The sequence below is a fragment of the Plodia interpunctella genome, chromosome 13, assembly GCF_027563975.2.
Source record: "Plodia interpunctella isolate USDA-ARS_2022_Savannah chromosome 13, ilPloInte3.2, whole genome shotgun sequence".
NCBI classification, from domain to species: domain Eukaryota; kingdom Metazoa; phylum Arthropoda; class Insecta; order Lepidoptera; family Pyralidae; genus Plodia; species Plodia interpunctella.
The window spans coordinates 9,487,573-9,508,471 of record NC_071306.1 but is presented as its reverse complement, the minus strand read 5'-3'; the positions used below and the strand labels follow the sequence as shown (position 1 = coordinate 9,508,471).

At 35.4% G+C, this 20,899-nt stretch overlaps 1 protein-coding gene across 2 annotated transcripts in view; it reads right to left on the bottom strand.

Moving 5' to 3' along the window:
• Positions 1–4,831: 4,831 nt before the first annotated feature.
• LOC128675028 (uncharacterized) overlaps positions 4,832–20,899 on the bottom strand; it is a 51,472-nt gene continuing 35,404 nt past the window's right edge. For both annotated transcript variants that reach the window (XM_053754087.2, XM_053754088.2), the window contains exons 5-6: positions 10,005–10,139; positions 4,832–9,648 (exon numbers count right to left, since the gene is read on the bottom strand). In XM_053754087.2, coding sequence (XP_053610062.1) covers positions 8,638–9,648; positions 10,005–10,139 — 1,146 coding nt within the window. In that variant the 3' untranslated portion in view covers positions 4,832–8,637. The remainder of the gene's footprint in view (positions 9,649–10,004; positions 10,140–20,899) is intronic.

Below are 20,899 nucleotides of genomic sequence, written 5' to 3'. Positions count from 1 at the left end.
TTGAGAACAGAGAGACTACAACAGCATTCATAAGGTTAGACTGGCGAACCGCCGGCAGTGAATCTTTAAAATAGAAGTATTATTTAATTTAAAACATTCACAATATTAGAGTGTAGGAGAGAAAATAATATGGAGATTTAGTGTTTATTTAACGCAATGGGTTAATATGATTTAACTGATAGAAGTACTTATTTATAGAGATAATATTTCGTATTGTCTTTGTTTTGTAAGATATAATAAGGGTGGGTAAAATATTATTATTTGATGGGGTTAAAACAATGATCGTTCAACAAAATTGTTTACTAAATTTAGGGTTAATACATCGTTTAATTACGTCATAAGAGTGGGTTGAACTAATCAAAATTGCGTTGACTTTAACCAGGGAGCCGCCGTGGTACCGATAATATAGCATACTTTGCGTTTTTCTGCGCAAATTAAAGTTACCGTCAAAGTTGACTGGTGTAAGACACTCTTTGGAAAACACTTTGGATATCGGCAGTAGACAGTCTACCGCCGACTTCCAAAGCGAAGAAGAAGAAGCGGCGCATCTTCACCGCAGCCTTTTCTCCAAGGACTTCAGTAAATAAATATTAGTCTTTACTACATAACATGCTAAATAGGTTTTTAGGGTTCCGTAGCTAAATGGCAAAAACGGAAGCCTTCTAGTTTCGTCATGTCCGTCTATCACCGTTCGTATATAACAGCCATTTTATTTCAAACTAGCGGCCCGTCCCAGTTTCACTCAGGTAAAAAAAAGTAAATTATACACCTAAACCTTCATTAGAAATCTCTCTATCCATTGGTGAAAACCGCATGAAAATCCGTGCAGTAGTTTTTGAGTTTATCGCGAACAGACAGACAGACGCGGTAGAGCACTTTGTTTTATAATATGATACTTACATTTTGGGCATCACTTTAATTGTTTTTTAATTCACTTTTTTGAGTTATTACAATATCATCGAACTTAGTGCTAATTATTACTAAATTCGTGATATTTAATACCGAAAATTGAATAAGAATAAAAACTATTTCTAAAATTCAATACAAATTTCCGATAAACCAAATGTTATCGGCATTCCAACAGACGTGATTCACAAACAGACAGCCTTAGGACAACCAATTTAATTCTCAAGGGATAGGGTGCTGTGAATGCATGGTACCATTGACCTTGGATCGACGTCCCTCTGTAGGGCACGAGGGAAAGCCCTCGACGTATTGAAGGGGGGATCGAAGATGTTACATCCGATATTTTTAAAAATTTTTACCAGCGGCGCGTCCTGGCTTCGCTCGGTAAATCCCACCAATATTATAATGACGAAACTTAATGAGTATGTTTGTTATTTCTTCACGCTTAAAGGGCTGGTCCAATTTTTATGAAATTTGGTATTCAGGTAGCTGTTACCTTGAGTTAACACATGGTTTTTATCCCGAAAGTACGCGAATCCGATTTGGTCATAAAGTATGATAGCCAATGGCGCTTTATGAAGTAGATGGCGCTACTGTGCATAAAAACGTTTGTAGTTTTTTAAACAATGTTATATTGCATTGAATGTTATGAATTAGAGAATATATAATAAAATTTAATTAAAATTTTAATATTAACTTTGAGTACATACCCAAAAATATTAATAATTATTCGATAATGTACAGCTCATTTGACAATATAATATGAATAACCCTGTAATGATGATGCGTGACTTTTAATTTATTGTCATTTCCTTTAAATCCTAATTTTAATTTAATTCCGACGCCAATCAAGGCAGGATATGTATGCGCACAATGAAATTAGATATAAGAACTAATTTTTTAACATATTACTATTTTTTTACATACAGATTACGCGTGTAACACCGCGGGATGCAGCTAGTACACTACAAATCTAAAAGCTCCTCGGGAATCACACTATCTATTGGTGATAATTGTTCAAAAATCTGTTCCGTAGTTTTTGAGCTTATCGCGTTCATACAGACAGACGTGACGCGATAAGCGAACTTCCTTGTTATAATATGTACAAATCATCTCATCGTAGCGTATTCCCGGTCGCATTCTCGGCCGAGGAGCCCGAAATTCAGAGCGTAGGAAATTAATATTTGAATTCCGAAGATTTGGCAGGAGTGGCCGCCTGCCACTGTTGTCAACCCTCTTTAGGAATGCTGTTGATTGCCGGTAAATAGTTAACTATTTACCGGCTCGACATCTAGGGGAAGTCTGACGCCCGGCCTATAGTAGGAGCAGCATTCTAGCAGAGGTAAGCCACATCTTCGCTGACTACTTTCACCATAAAAAAATCGAATAACGAATAATATCGTCAAATGGCCTCAGTAGTTACATAACGTGATATCTAAATCCTGCCCAAAACCAACTAAATGAGCCTGGGAACTCCCGCGGGCAGACACTTTCCGGGCCGAAAGGGTTATTCTAATGATTTGTATTTCGCAAACCCGTTTAATGCGTGCCTTTGGACATATTTAAAACACAAACTTTTCCTTCCACCCGCGACCCACCCCTGGGGGGCAACATTTCGGTAGTTAGCACGAGAGAAAAACGAGAAAAAAGATCCCTTTGGAATGGGGTAAAAAATGCGTAGTTTTAGCTAATCTGCATGGCCGGGGGGGGTTGTTTAAACAGGGGAGGCTTTTTAACAGTGTACAAAAATGAGGGGGTGGCGTGTGTGGAATCGGACGTATTATGTGCGAATCTATTTATGTATTACGCCCCCGTTAATATCGGTTGCTATGGCGACCAGCCGATTACTGCATACGATTTTTCGTCGCTTTTTCCGTTGTAATCAAATGAGGTGCGACGCGTGTGTGTGCGGGGGTGCGGCGGGGGGCGTGCGGGGGGTAAGCTAAGGGGGTGTCACGCGTGTACTCAATTATCCGCAGTGAATCAATAGCAAGAGATGAGGGTAGTTGGGATTCTGACTGAGTAATACCGTTTTGTCTGTTTAATTTTTTGCACCTCCGTCCCAGGCGTCCGTTGACCTATATTCGTAATTTTTCGCGGAATATTATTCCAGCGTTGCCATAACAAAGAAGGGATCGATTCGTTGGGGCGAGAGGAATTAATTCTTTGATTATACAAAATAATGTATGGCAAAATATTCCGTGCTTCCGCACATTTTCCTGGGAAATTCGTTTATCGTTTCCATAGATACTCGTCAACCGCACCTGTTGATTTCATAGAGCGAGTAGTTTGTAATAGCTCAGTTTTTAGGTATAAATGAAATAACATTTTCATCGTGAATATTTAAAAAACATTCCCACATGACAGAATTTGAGCGAATTTTAGTCTCAATTGAGACTAAAATTCGCTCAAATTCTTTGATGTGGAGATTTAAAGTTTTATATTTTTTTTTTTTATTTAAAAGCTTGTAGAAATAGGTAATTTGTAAATAATACTACTCTACCACTGGGCAAAGGCCTCCCCTTTACTATTCCTATCTTATACTAAAAATAAAACGAATTGGTCTTCTTCTTCCACAACTTTTTGCTTTCATTGCCAGATTTTGTACTTGTGTGGTGGACATGTAAAGAGTCTATCGCTTTCTCAAAAAGTCGGCATAGCACCGGCGCCGGTGTTCTTGGGCACCCGGGTTCGCTTACCATCAGGCTCAAGCTGCGTACGCTCATTTGCCAACTACACTACAAAAAGTTATTATAATAGATCAACAGTTTCCTCTATCAGGTCTCGACCGATAGAGGAAAGGACCGATTAGTATAAGGAGCTCAGTGAGTTAAACACCTACTGTCTTGCAAAAATATTTTAAACAATATATAAAGTTAAACATTACTTATATCCTCTAACATTAAGACGTGACGTGCTCAAAAGCCATATTGGGGTATTATATTGAACATATAGCTTTAAACATTGTGTTTCACAAGTGTTGGATATACTCGTAGCTAACAGGCTAATCACATCAGCCAGATTTATCTAGCAGATTATTTTATCTGTCTGTTACTATATGATATTGTATCAGAACGTAGAATAGGTTTAAAGTTAATCATACATCCTGTCACATTAAAAAGTCATTTTCTAGTTGTCAGAATATAGGAAGATAATGTGTTTTATTGTTTAAATTTTTTTTAATTGTTTAATTCTAGACACGGTTTACATTTTGTAATTAGATGGTTTTATTATATTTATCTTATTTATTAACAGAGAAAAAATAATTATAACGCCATCTAACGGAATTTTCGGACACAAAATACCTATGCCAAGGGAAAACTTCAGTGACCACATATTGTTGTAGTGAAATAAACTTGATCTGTGCTTGGATATAAATAGTGGCCGGGTCTAGGGATGATTTTGTTTTATACACCACCTTAAAGATGGCGTTGTATACATATAGACAAACAATCCTTACCACGATATGCAAAAGTATACAGTCTGTCAAGAATGTGAAGAAATGGAATGAGTTCTCGCTGTCTCCCGTTGGCCGGCAACGCTGGATGTTTATCAACCAATCTTGACCATTACATTTGGTATTGCAACAGTAGTTCGTCTTCACTTTTTTTGTCAACTGTATAACAGTTGTCAAAAAAACGGCGTCTGTCAAGAAAGTGAAAACTAAGACTTTAACCCCGTCTTTTAGCGGGATGGATGCATACTATACATATGTAAGCTTTTATTAAACTTTCAATTCAAATGAGCAGGTATAACCTGTAATAACATATAGGGTACTTTTTATCCCGAAATTCGCACGGGAGCGAAGCTCCAGGGCGCAACTATTTTGAAGTGAACTTGATATGACCAAAAAGCTTGTTATATTGTCTTTAGGATTGGAACCTATTCCATATATACCAAATTAAATAAAACTCGTGTATATCTTGCGAATTACTTTATATTTTATTTATAAAAGTAATGATGTCATAATATATTCAAATAATGCAAAATAAGGTATCAATAAATTCTATACTTATTTTAGTAAATATTTTAAATTTCCAATCTAGTTTTACGCTTAAAACTATTATTGAGTGTATTTTTTTTAACACACAAATTATATCGCGTTGAAAAAAAATCTTTTTCGTTAGTCTGATTGCCATAAAAAAAATTAAAACACTGGCCACCAACAATCTTCTTTCAAAATATCTTGTTAAAAAAAACACACTCCACAAACGTTCCATCAATAAATACAACTAACCATCTCATCGAAACAATAAAGAATGAAATTGCTTGGCACGTAAGTTTTTCGTTTGTCATACAAGGACGGCTCTAATACTAAAAACAAATTTAATACAAGAATTTTAATAATACGACAAAAATGTGAAGGGAATCTCCATACTTATCGAAGTGGCGGCTTTAGCCGACCAAAAAGAACCATTATGTCTGTGGAATAAGGGTGTTCGTTAATTCCATTCAGTCTGCTGGTATGATTGGCAAGTGTAGTGGAACTCTAACACTTGAAGTCAATACGACGATATTTTACACGAGCCGCAGTACACAAACATTACATTTCAAAGATTACAGAATATATAAAGAGGTGAGCAAGTGGCTGTGATAGGCTGCGGTGACCACTTGCCATGAGTTGGGCCTTTTAGTTAGTTTAAAAAAGGTCGGAATAACAATCGACCGCAAATTGACGCACCATTTCTTTCCTTTACTCTGCCCTACAAATTCTTAGTAATTTCCAACCACAGAAAAGTTCATTTGCAACAGTCGATTTTTACGTTAACCTGCTGAGAAAAACGCAAGGTACGCTATTTTATCTAAACTTAACATCAGAGTTAAATGGTGCAATCCATCCTAAGGTAATTCGATTAAAATGAATACAACATTTAGCACTTAATTAGAATTATTTTATGATAAAAAGAATGTGGCACAGAGCTGGCACCGCTTTTATCCATCGATTAAGATATTTTTTTTCCTCCAATATTGCAATCCAAGAATACTAATTGATTTTCTATTTATTAATACACATTTATGGAATGAAGGATATTTTAACTAGCTCTTTCTGGGCTTCCTAACCTCTTTACGTATTCCACAGGGTTAACATTATAGTAACAGGGTTCAAACAAAATAATTACATTATTTCTCGTAAACAAATTCAACACGTTTCATTATACAATATCAATTCCATTGTAATTAAAACTTAACAATACCTAGTATTCTAATAAGCGATTATCATAATTGGTGTGTGATACAGATATGCAAAGCATATAACAATTATCTGTTCAATTCTCAGTTAATTATACATATATACATATTCAAATAAGGAAGGATATATATTCAGGATACATATCATCAGCATCATCACAATCATGTTTCATAACAATGGTCAAAAGGTATATATATTACTGATAAAAAATTATACATAAATTTATATTTAAAAAATGGTAAGCCCTTCTGGTATAATTGCTTGGCTGTTTGAATGAGTTTCTTTCGGCATTTCCTCTCAGCAGTGGTCGTTCCGAAATGCTAGTAGTTTGTAGCTTATGAATATGACGTGAAAAAGTGCCTGTGAAGGCCTAAATTTCTGAATAATTTGATTCTGAAAATCCAAAAGTGGAAGGAAACAATTGCATTAAAATAAAAAAGTTTGAGTTGTATTTTTACCTCAGGCTTCGCCCGGGAGCTCAATCAGCGTTAAATATATAATAAAACATGTGATTTTACATCCGGCCATCTTAATGACAACGCTCGTTGGGAATACCATTATGTCTGTGGAATAAGGGTGTTCGTTAATTCCATTCAATCTGCTGGTATGAGTGGCAAGTGTAGTGGAACCCCCTAACACTTGAAGTCAATACGCTATATATACGCTATATATACATTTTGCTTTGCTAAAGATGTGTGTCCCTTAGTCGCCTCGTATGACATACCCCTCGCGCCACATGGTCTGACTGCCTTGCCGCGGGAGGATTGGTGGCTATATTTTAGGGCAGAACTTACGCCACAAGTTATTTTCCCCTATATATTTCATCATCATCAGCCTGGAGCAGTCCACTGCTGGACATAGGCCTCTCCCAAGGTGCGCCACTGCTGTCGGTTTTGGGCTTTTCGCATCCAGTCGTACCCTGCAAGCTTTCGCAGGTCATCACGCCATCTAGCCAGTGAATGGCCCACACTTCGCTTACCCAGGCGTGGTGTCCACTCGAGAACACGTCTACTGAGGCGGTTATCCGTTCATCTACAGACAGGCCTATATATTTATTTAATAATTATTATATGCTGTTTATATCTGTATATAATCATATTGGATCTTACTCTATATATTACTAGTAACTATGTTTTGGGCACAACGATTCGCAACTGCATAATTTGTACGCACATATTACTGTTTTATATATTAACTATGTACAAACTAAATTAATGCTTACAGAAATCATTTTAATTCATAATATTTTCCACTTACTTTAATATGAAATTTGAAATTGATTTATTAATTTGAGCTAAATACTTTAAAATGTTAAAATAATTGCTGTATTGAGCTAACTGACATTCTTAATCTTTTATATACTTAATTTTATAAAAATATATATAAGTAAATATTTGCATTATGCAAATTAATAAAATTACGGACACAAAAAGAAAGACGGACTTTTGGCTGAAAAGTTTAAAGCGTTTTTTTTTATAATTATCACTTGTTTTAATTAAATATAATAAATTATCATAAGCATATCATTTGATTACAGTAACTGTGATGAATAATTTACGATGCAGCTCAATAAAAATCTACAAGGGAAGGAACTTATAACTTTTTCACCATTTACGTACTGCTGTACACAATTTATTGGTAATATGCAATAGTAAAAGCAAAATTATATATTATATTTATGTATTTTTAATGTTTAACTGTTATTTCCAGGCTGGAATGTGTATAATATATGACTTTTGTACTTTACATTCACTCACGCATATAATGTATGTACGAGTATTTACGAAAATTCTAAAGTTTGAATAACAACATTTAGTTGGTAACTTCAATTAATCTTTGAGGAAGTCTAGACAGCGCGGCCACTAATATGTTAACATAAGAAAAAACACAAAAGCTAACTGATTTAATACACATCGGTACTATCTCTAAGAAATATTACAAAATTACATTTCTATTATAGTTTTAACCATACTTTCTTACCAGTTTGAGGTTAGAGATAAGTCATACTAATATAATAAAGAGACAAGATTTGTATTGTTTCTTTGTTTGTAATGGGTAAACTTGAAACCTTCAGGGGTGACATAGGCTACTTTTTATTATTGTTTTACCCGAGCAAAGCCGGGACGCGCCACTAGTGTAATATATCAATTTGTATCTCTCCCTCATCCTCGTGTGTTCCCGGAGTCATTCCCGGCCATGCCGCCTCGTAACCTGCGTGTGTCAAAGTAAACCTCAACTTTTTAAAGACTCAGCTATGATGTTACTGCCTACCTGACTGATTGAACCAAATCGTTTTGGGAATTCTGTCGTAACCTATCAGCTGTCAAAGCTTTTTATCCCTTCGCCTTATACCCCGCAATTAGAAGTTTAAATGCAGTTAAAAATATCTATTAGTATTATACCGATCACTCCATAAACACTAAAAGGGTGGCATAACTCACACTGGTTTACTTACCGTTTCATCAAAAACTCGAAAGCCTCCCAAAATCCTAATCACATATTTGTCTTACATCTATCTGTTATAATCCCGTCCTCAAAAATTAACTAGCACTTTCCGTCTTTCCCGTATCACTCTCTTCAGTAATCGTTATCATTGGCGGCGCTTCGAATCCACCATCACCTGGCGATGTTTCATTCAACAGCTTCTCAAACTTAGGAGAACCAGACGGTAATAACGCATCCTTAACAGATTCATACATTTCTGTTCTTATTATCGGAAGAGATGCCCTTTTGCCTTTGAGCAAATCTTTCGGCATTTCGTCCTCCGTGATCGTCTCCATGACGTTGTTTTTCTCCAATATTGCTTCAACAACATTATCATTTTCTAACCGAACTGGCAGACTGTCAGCTCTGCTCAGCGCCTTCTTGGGACTTTCAATTTTCTCTGGTACAGGAACCGCTACACCATTCTCGACTTTGTTATCTCTTTGGTCTAACAAATGTTGCAAACTGTACTCTCTCGCTTGGACATCTGAGAGCAAAGGCCCATCTGTGGACCCTTCGATGCAGTAGCCAGGTCCCTGCAGAGCGTCATTACCTATAATTGAATCCTGTTTGAAAATGGCAGCAGTGACCACTGGTTTATCAGGGTCAGTTGGCGTTTTGCTAATCAATGGTTCCTGAGAATTATCATGAATTATACCCTCAGGCATGTCGTCTTTGGAGATGTTATAGCCAGCATAGACTGGATATCCAAATGGGCCTTGTTCGTATCCTACCTGACCTCCATAAGAGTAGCTAACGTTGTGCGACCCAATTGATGACATTGATAAGTCTGAAATAGACAGTCCTGTACTAGACAGAGCTAATGCTCTATCTCTTTCGAATTTTCCATCATATTTCTCGTTATGTTCATTGGTTTTATCTAAATCTTCTGGCACCCGGTGGATCAGAGCCTGGTTGGTGGATATTTGGGGGTCGTGTGGCGGTGAACTCTGCAAAGACTTGTTGTTGGGTCTGTAAGCTTGGGACTGCTGGACTTCGACGACAAATATGCCGTCGTTGTCTGGTGAATACTTCATCTTGGTCTCCCGTCCGTTTTTGGTGATATCCTGGAATAAATAAATTGTAATTTTGTTAAACACAAATTTTATAAAGCCCACCACAACTAATATATTTGAATGAGGAAGAAGTGAGTGTTCCTGCTGCAATATTTGGAACTACCTCGCTTTTTTTCGTAACAAGTCAGTTTAGCGCTGTATAATGAGATCAATTTATAATGAGATCTCAAAAGATCTAAATACGGCTTCAAAATATAGAGCAAATACAGCAACGATCTTGAGTGATTGTTTGGTGCATTGTTATCGTAAATGATGTAGTAAAATTAAAAAAATAAAATTGATTACAATTTAACAATTCAGAAACATCGTGGCGCTACTAGTCATATAATAAGTAAATAAATACAAACATTTCTCTCCTCAGTCTCCACAATAAGGTGGTTATTCTTCAGAGTCATGGTAAAAATGGAACCGTTGGCTGGAGCTGCTTCTCCGTTCTCCAGTGTCTCTCCATGGCTGGTGTCCTCCTCGGTTGGGGACTTCAACTGTGGAGAAATAATATTTACGTTCATTAACACTTTTATCTTACGTACGAGTATACAGGGTTACATGTATCAAACGCAAAACCACCTAAAGACTACTTGGGTACATCAAAACAAGCAACTTTTATTCTACGATTTTTCGAGATTAGTTTTTTTTTTTTCAAAACAAAACATACAGTCTATATTGCGATTCTAGCCAATCAACACGAGACATTACAGTAGCATTATGTACTTATATAGCAGAATCGAACATAGAGGTAACGTTTTATAGAAACGACATTGAAACTAAAAAAAGGATTTCTTTTTTGTATTTATTACGTTTAGACAAAAAAGTTTTAGAACAAAAGATGTTAGTCTTTATGTAACTTATGCGCCTTTGGAAGGTTATGCGTTAGATACCAGTAACCCTGTATATTACTACTATCTATGACCACAAGTAACACTAACATTCGAAGGGCAAAAAACCAAAGATGTCTTCTGACAGATATTGGGACATGACTAACGCTCGCACAGACGGACAAAAGGACCACTATTTGCTCTCGGACTCTAATGACCGTGTATTGTATTGACAAATCGTTCACCTTCAAAAGCGCACAAGGCATAAGCGGAAACGAGTTTTATGTTAGACGACCTCTGTGGGATCTTAACCAACCTTTTGTATACGCAAAGTGTAGTTAATCGACAATAAGCGCTTACAACAAATAGACACCCAGTAAGTGTAATATTTAAATGAAACACCATACAAATAGTGGTTTTTGGTCGGATTACAACGCTCGCGGTGACACAGACTCTGTGATACACGTACGTTTTTTTTTTTTACAAATTGTCGATTTCAATTTCCGCCGAACACTTTTATCTTACCCTCGCATGGGTACTGGCCAATAATCTCAGACCTCCAAATTTTCATCTTAAACTTCAACACACACTCTTATATGATTTGACGAGGGAATGAAGAGGGATCAAATTAAATTGGTATTATTTCTATATAAGAATGGAATGTTTTTGTGTCTTATATCTATATTATAAGTGTGTATTAAAATTTTCTTGTGAAATATAAACCTTAATACTTAAAGAGTAGGGTCGTGTTTAGTACTTGATAATTAAAAATTTTGATTTTGAGTAATGAAACGTGGTCAGGTGTGAACAACCGATGGATTCTTATAATTTTCATTTGGTATTTAATTTCAAACCATCTAGAGTGTCCTACTGGTTTGAATATATTTGATGGAAAATTCTGTGTTTTGAACTCCCTATAAAATAGCGTTAAATTTTATATTACAACATGTAATAAAATGACGTGACCAATCGCTTTGTCAACCCAAACGTTGCAAATGTAAAAAAAAGTAGTTATATCATTTCCCACTGATGGGCAAAAGCCTATCTCTAATAATACAAAACTTACATCACGAAATACTCGTAAGGTTATGTATCTTCTCTTGGCGTCCTGGGAACAGGGGCAAATACATAGTTTAGGCCTGGATAATAAAGGATGTATATGTAAATTGTCTGGCAACTTGAGATTTAGAAGTATCTCGAGGCTTTCGCTACGCCGTTTTTTGAAGGAGTAATTGGGAAAGTGGGACTCTTTTGGTACACTGGACTATATCTCTCATGTGAGCGTGACTCTCTCATATCAACGGCTGAGAATACATCCCCAGCCGTTGATCGTCGGAGCCCAGCGTCCGCTTTGCTACATTTTCTTCTCCACACTATCCCGCATTTTAATTTTTATTCATGATACCCAATAATAAGAATGTATTTTTTTATCCGAAATAAATCATTCGAATTTGAATGAATATTCGAATTTGTGCGTCAAAGTGTTCATTTCTCAAGATGTCATGTGAGCTAAGTGCCAAAGTTCTAACTCATCAAAAGCTCATTTGAGAGCGTGGGTCGTCGCGGGGGCGGGCACGGGGCACGGGGGCGGGGGGGCTGCCAAAAATCTAGTCAAACTGGCTTGCTATAGTGCAACGCACTGCACCAATGAATGCGTGTGCGCATAAAAAAGATGTGGAGTCGATGTTGATGTTTTTTTTTTGTTTTTACCACAATTTTTATTTTGGTTCTATTTTTTGTATGTTTTATAATTCCCTTTGAATTTAATAAAATAATGATGTGTTTTTTTCTTTTTCTCAATGGCGCAGATATTCTGAAATGCTAGAAATAGCTTGAAGAAACTTAATAGGTAGTTTATTAAAGTTTGTACAGTTCTGTTTTCTGAACAACTGTTTTGATATTTTGTAATAAACTGTATACACGACAAATAAAAATGGCACATGAAAAGAGAGATTCTTATGCCCAATAGTCAGCGCAAAACGTTGGAGGTCTACCATGAAACACACGACATAGCTCGTCATTGCATCCACACGTTCTCTCGCTTTTTGACGATGCCTTTGACGTGTTTTAGATATTGGAAAAAGAGACAGAATGTGGACGTTAAAAACGTGCTACATGTCCGTAGTAGGCCTTCTGGAAAAAAATGTAAATAGCTTATAGAACTAACTAAAATTAAAATCTTACAAGAAACAAAATTATAAACCCAGAAAACTCGCAACTCAGCTCAATCAAAAAATTGCAATGATTCGACTCAACAGCTCTCATTGTTCGTTAGATAGTCGTACGTAGGCGCATCTAAAATACTGAAACTCGATTGCAAGAGCGGCACGAGAAAAAAAAAACTGCCAAATTGCGGCCGACGACCGGTCATTGACCTCCCCCTCCCCCTGCAGTTAGACCTAACTGCCTAGTGTGCTTCATGGTTTCGGATTGGTTCGGTTTTGTATTATCTTTTTTGTACTTTAATAGCTTTTGGGTTCGTTTTTTTGGGACTTGTATTGTTAGGACTATTGAGTGTTTAGTCATACAATTATATCTATATGTATATATATATATATATATACATGAGAAACATAATTTACATGAGTAATCGAACAATAGATATTCAACATCGCAGATCAGTAAGAATTAAATACATTTTTTATTTAGTTTTAAAACGTAATGAAATACAAATATATGAATAAGAAAATCTATATGTATTTAGTATCGTTCCAATTTTAGTATATATGTACGTACAGCCGAAGCAAGTATTTCTTAATGGGCGGTTAAAATTTGTTCTAAAATTTAATTACTTCAATTAACCTTACAATTTGCAGAATCCTACGATCGTATGCGAAAGTTTGTGTATGTTTGTTATCCTTTCGCGCAAAATCTACTGGACGGATTGTTATGAAATTTGGTACACGGGCAGAATATAACCTGAAATAATATATAGGGTACTTTTTATACCGAATTCCCACGGGAGCGAAGCCCAGGGGCGCAGGTAGTGAATATATAAACACAACAATACAGTACATATTTTGGAAAGGCAAGACGCTTTCACAACTCAAGCTTCCGGTAGATTTTCTCAGAAAAAAAAATATTTTTACCTTCCATTAAAGGATAATCCTCGACATAATGCCAATTAAATGTAATAAGTGGTGATTTTCGTCAAAATAAAACGAAGATAATTATTATATTTAGCTAGGAAATATAAATATTTTATTGAGATAAAAGACATTTATAAGAAACCTAAATCTTATAAGAAATAAATTAACAAAAAATATATATTAAAATGTATTTAAATTGTGGAAATTTACAATATATCAATCTAGGCTATCGGGATGTATATAAACATATTATTATGTATATAATTACCCATACGCGTATATATTATAAATGTAAAAAAGTATGCCTATTTATTCCGCTTTCACGACTAAACCACCAACCACCGAACACAAATTTGGTATGCATATATTTAAAGACCACAGAACAAACGCAGTCTACTTTTTTCAAAAAATCGACCTCAAAATTCTTATTTATGGAGGGTGAAAATTTGTTTGAAAATCATCTCTGTTCCTCGTTCGCAGAGAAATACACGCGAGATAAATCGCGGGCAACAGCTAGTACTATAAATATAATGCATAAAATACAAAATCAGAATGTAAACATGAAAGTTCTTTGCTAAATTAATTAGTCTCACTGTAATGTTCATTATAGCGTTTTGGATAAATTAAAGCACTTTTTAATTTTACTTTACTGTAAATCATCATCAAAATCATAGAACGGTCGTAGCTGCATCTACGATTCGTAGCTAGTTTCGTAGACACGTCTACGAAATCGTAGCGGAGACTAGCTGAGTCTATGAATCGTATCTATAGTAACTAAGATCTTAATGTAATATGACCCCTTGGTTTTTGTTGTTCTGTATGTACATTAGTGTTAATAAGGATATTGAGTAACATCGTTAAGATACCCTGGACATAATTATTCCAAATATTCAATTATTCGAAACTAGCTCCTGCCCGCGGCTTCGCCCGCGTAATTTCGCCACGGGAACAGTAATTTTACCGATATGAAAATTTCAAGAAGATTAGTTGAGTAAATAGAGCACACAACAAACAAACTTAAATGTAAGATGGTTGGTTCTACTCATAAATAAAAGAAATCTATGGTTCTACTTCATGTCTAAAATAATGACTGAGCAATTAATAAACAGAGAGCGACTCAGCTCCGAATGTTAAAAACACATATTAATATATATTTAATACATTCTCTGTCAATTTCTGTTAAGTATGTATAAAACTTATTTTCTACAAAAAATGTCAAATGTATCTATTCAACTATTTTTAAATTTAAATATCCATACATACATACATATAATAAATCTGTAAATGAGCCATGTCTGTGCATAGGACTAATAGAAACCAAAGCCAACCTTATATATATACAGGGTTACTGGTATCTAACGCATAACCTTCCAAAGGCGCATAAGGTACAACTTTCAGACTTTTGTCTGAACTTGATAAATACAAAAGTTTTCTTTTTTTTTTAGTTTTAATGTCGTTTCTATAAAACGTTAACTCTATGTTCGATTCCGCTACATATAACGCTACTGTACTGTCTCTTGTTGCTTGGCTATTGCATAGAGTTAATATGTGTAGAATCGCAAATTAGGTTGATTTTTTTTTTATGAAAGAAACAAACTATGAATTGAAGAATTGAAGATGACGGCCTCAGTGGCGCAGTGGTAAAGTGCTTGCCTCTGAACCGAGAGGTCCCGGGTTCGATCCCCGGTCATGATGGAAAATTATTTTCTGATAGGCCCGGGTCTTGGATGTTTATCTATATATGTATATATTATAAAATATAGTATCGTTGAGTTAGTATCCCATAACACAAGTCTCGAACTTACTTTGGGACTAGCTCAATCTGTGTGATTTGTCCTAATATATTTATATTTATTTCATTATGAAAAGTCGTATAATAAAAGTTGCTTGTTTTGATGTACCCGAGTTGTCTTTATGAGGTTATGCGTTTGATACCAGTAACCCTGAATATAATAAATTCGTCTACCTAAATAATTTTGAAAGTAATTTCAATTCCCATGAATCATTCACATGGTCTATATAATTTATTATTAAAATCCAAATATAACCGATTTCCAATAAATGCGGTATGGTATTAACAGATGACAGGAGAATATCAACCACTGATGTTTGAACAAAGCGTGAACACGGACAGCGTTGAGGTTCCAATCCGATAGTTAATATATCTATAACTGTATGTAATAACTATAGTTTTATATATTTAATCCTTCATTTCCCTTTTTTAATAACTCGTTTTATATTATTTTGATGGTGGTGTGATGGTGATATACCTTTTGACTATGTACATTATGTACTTTTGTATATTATTCCTGGCATGATAGGGACCAACGCTGTTCAAATGTTTTTTAGTTTCTTTCGGCATTTCTTCTCAGCAGTGGTCGTTCCGAAATGCCAGTAGTTTGTAGCTTGTGAGAAATAACTATAAATATAAGAATTGACGAAGAAAAGTGCCTGTGAAGGTCTAATTCCCGAATAAATGATTTGAATTTGAATTTGAATTTTGAACTATATTAATGAGTCAGATTGGTATACAAACTCATGTGGCACGAGTAGGATTCGAACCTGGAACCTTTCGATCCACAGATGGGCGTCTTAACCATGTCACCACCACCGCTTCTACCGCCACGCACCAGTAAATGTGTTAGCAAGCAATAAAGCATATTAAACATCAAAATTATAAGTACTCTCAAAAACTATGTCAAAAGAGTAAAAAGTGATGACCTTTGCACCCCGCTGATTGGTCAGCGATAACGACACGCTGCGACTCACGTTTAAAAAAACATTGCGCAGGATTCGAACTCCGCACTCCGCTAAATGAGTACGGAGTGGTAAAAAAAAAGGATTATTGTTTTAAAAATTTTTGGTAATTATTCCTAAATGTCTAAGTCACCGGGTACCAGACACATCTCTCAAATAAATCCAAATCATTTATTCAGAAATTAGAACTTTCACGTGAAATTTTATATTAAATAGTAATTTCTCACAAGCTACAAACTACTGGCATTTCGGAACGACCTGAGAAGAAATGCTGAAAGAAACTTATTGATTTTCATTCTCTCATTTTCGCTCCCGGTTTCATTCGGGGGTGTGGCGACGCGAAGCCCAAGGGTCATTGTTAAAAATAAACTTTATTAACATATATAATTATTAAATTCTAAAGATTCATTTGTGATTTTGAAACCTGACGTCAAACCACCTTTAGAATGCTATTGTTCCCTTAATCGCCTCGTACGACATCCACTGGAGGATCCACTTGTTCCAGACTCATGTGGATGACAGAGATATTTATAAATAAATTTAAATTTCGAACTAAACTTCAAGCAGATTCATCTGCAATATGATATTTTATTAAATTGGTGAAACAGACCTTAAATAATTAAATACGAGAATTTTTTGTATGTCATTACCGCCGTCCAGAATATTTTATCGTATATCATTCGCACTGACCAGTACCTAGTGTCCTTATTGAGAAGCACTGGGCACTTACGGTACAGTCAACCACACATCTACAAAAAAAAAAAACATTGAAAAAATTGACGTTAAAAACGTCTTCGGGATTGTTTAAGAGTGGGTTGCATCAATCTACTTAGACTTAAACTTATGCGCAGAAAAATGTCAACGTTAAAGTTGACTGGTGCAACTCACTCTAAGTAAGATATAAATAACTTTGACATCAAGTTACACAAAATAGATCTACATTTTTAATGGTGCAAAATGCAAGGCTGCAATAGTGATCTTGCCATGAATTCTGTTAGGTTGATGTATGGTCGACTGGTTGATGTGTGGACTGACGGGACCTCTCGGTTCACAGGCAAGCACTTTGCCACTGCTCCACCGAGGTCCCCAATTATACAATAAATGTGCAATGTATTGGATTATAGATTAGTTTAAAACTATTGTTGAACGAAATTCTATTCAATTCAAATTATTTCAGACAGAGTCCATATGATGTTAGTAACAATATTAACTTACACTAGTGTTAGTAAAAACAAACAAAAATATATTGTAATATATTTTAAGGCGCAACCACCGCTGAACCAAAGGGGTATACCATCGGTTAACAAATACTTTCAGGATACTGTTGGAGCCGCCACGCAGTCGTGCCATCACGCACACCATTTTCTGATAATGGCTGAGAAGCCATCACTGTGTGTCTCCGCAAACATTCCTGAGGCACTGCAACGCCAGGACAATCCCTACATTACCCTGAAAGCATTGTTATACTAGACACACAAGTCGCTGTATGCCCGACCCGTAAAATTGACCCACAGACTGCAAGTGTGAAATGATTGACAATATGCTTTAAACAGCGTGATTTTAACTGATGTTGTGCAACGAGCAAATATGCGGGCCAGTATGTTGCATCTAGCAGCCGGCGACCTACGAGTACGTTCCCTATCTATATCTATGAAGTCTTTAAGGTCGTCGGTGACCCAGTGACCTATACTATCTATACCAATGATCTATACTGTATTGTTGGTAATATGTTTGTATGCCTAATAAATAAGATACAATTTGAAAATTATCACCTGGGGCATAGATTTGTCGTCTTTGTTCCGAGGTAAACTTGGGTTTAATGATATAAATGTGTAAAACAAATATGGTGGCGAAATCGGTGACAATAATTGGAGGGAAAAAAGGCGGGGATAGCTTTGTAGGGGTATATGGAACAGAGGGATCATAAATAACGTGCAGCTTAAACCAAAAAAAAACACGAGTATAGTTAGAATGTTATAGAAGTTATATTTCCTGATTATGACAAAGATAGCGAATGACTTGACGACATATGTGGAATGGTAATCATGCCGGACTGCTACACTAGAGGTCTAAGTTCGATTCCCTGTCAGATGAAGGTGGGAAATTATTTATTTATTTAGCAATTAATGTACACAAGAAACTTACAATATAAATTACATCATAAAAATTAGTAGAATGGTGGCTACTTATTTCAAATGAAATCTCTATGAAGATTGTCATATTATGTTATTATTTTGTGTTTTTATGTTATATCGATATATGTATATGTTACAGATAGCTTTTGCCCGCGGCTTCGCCCGTGTAACTTTTTCTGCTAAAGCGAATTATATTGTGATTCAAACTTTCACCCCAATAATAGTTACCTGGGAGTTTATTTTTCAAAAATAGTATCCTCTGTTTGAACTGGAGTCACTAACTACATGAATACCAAATTGCATCAAAATTGTTACAGCGGATTAGTAGTGTAAGCCGAATAATATTAGTATAGATACAGTATCGTTGAAGAAACACAAACTTAATTTGGAGCTAACTCAATTTGTGATTTGTTCATTAAATATTTGTTTTATTTATATGGTACAAGTTCACAACTTCAGAGTCTAATAAGAATGGCAGAGATTTTTTACGATAGAGATAAGATCGCTATAAAGAAATACGTTAAAATTTTACGACTACACGGTTTTATGGAGAAATTCTGCATGTTAGATGGATATGTCGGCTCTTTACATCGCACGTTGGTCGCGAACCTGTACTTTTATGACGGAACCCTACTTTACCCAAAAAAAGGGTTTCAGACTCAAATTTATATGGGTACTTACTATGAAATGTGGTTTCCATGGTAAAAATGTTGGAATCACTTCTATATGCATAATTGTTTTTTCTAATATTATTTGGCATAATCACATTGTCATATTTTTAGCATAACGGTACTTTTTCATAATATTATTATTAGAATATTATTATTCAGTTTAACATACTGTTTTGTTTTGTGGTGTACTTATTATTTTATTTATAAATTAATACAACACTCAACGGCCCACACTAAGCTTGTATCATAGGTCCGATGAGCACACAGAAAACGGGCACAGCAAATCTAAAAACGCAGACAAAGATTTAAAATCAAAAGTACATATATTTGCCCACGCTAGGAATTGAACGTAGATCGAGGTCGTCATTTTATATTATAGTCTGAAAATTTTGTAATGTGTTACTCTATTGTATAATCAAAATGGATCAAATCAAACACAAAATACAGGTATAAAAATTATTTTCCAAATTGAATGCATATTTTATCGTAGAACGAAGTTTTATTGCCCATCAAAAGAGTTTTATGTCGATTTAAAGATGGCTCCGTTGCAATTAGCCGAAACGGCGGATGAAGAAGAGTAATTGAATTTACGAATTTCATGGATCCAAACGACCATATTCTATATTTATTAATATATTAGCAGCTCGTCCGTCCGTCCGTCCGTCCTGGCTTCGGTTTGGTAAAAATCTGTTTCTCAGGGCGTTTCGACCGGTGCGGCCGCGGTGTCATTACAATTTTTCAAATTTTAAACAAGCACAAGAATTAGTTTTACTATCTGACTTTAAAATAATTAATCTGTCAATTTAACAAATGATTGATTTTGGAAATTATTCTTTTCTCATGAAAATTGACGGATCGTAATGACAATGAAACACCCAAAGCCATAAAAAATATACACTCAAACCTTCCTCAGTAATCGCACTATTTATTGGTGAGCCCCGTCTCTCTTCTTGAGGGTCGTGGTCATTACGTGGAATGAATCTCACACAACCACTTTCTTGGCACTATTAATGTAATGGTTTGCCATTGCCTTCTCCAATTCACACCTAATTAATAATCAACGAAAGTGCAGGTTTCCTCACGATGTTTTCCTTCACGGGAAACAAGTGATGATCGATGAAATATAAACATGAGTCAGATTGATATACAAAACATACGAAATCATGTGGGACGAGTTGGATCCGAAGCTGGGACCAACCTTAATTAGTCTATTCGGAATATTGAGAAAATATTGGAAAATTCGCCTTTTGCCCCACTTTAATTCCAATCACGACGCCATTATTTTTGATCAGGCTTATTATCTCACGAGGGGGAATTCTGAATAAACAGATAATTCGTATTTTCACTCAAGGATTAATAAATTGAGTCGTATTTTCTTATATTTCTTATTTGTTTTTCGAATGAGCCTATTTTCTTAGTTATCTACTTTTATAACAAAAATATTTTGTTTATTATATGAGAAAGTAGAAGACAAGAGGATTTAATAAAAGATCGCGACGAATTGAAAACTTCTTTTTTTTCTAATAAATTATTTTTTCTGTTTGTCTGGGAGAGAATGGTTCGCCATTAATTCATAAATATGTTTTTATTTGGAGCGACTAGGTTCAAAAAACAAAACTTTTATATCATACTGTACATGTACAAGTCATAGTAATATCTTACCGAAATTGTTTTGTTTCAAGTCTCAATATCTTCATGAGAAACGCACCCAGTGTCCGGTTACTTAACCTTCCACCCTTGCTTTCCCTGTCAAAATATGATTTAACGTGCGAGAA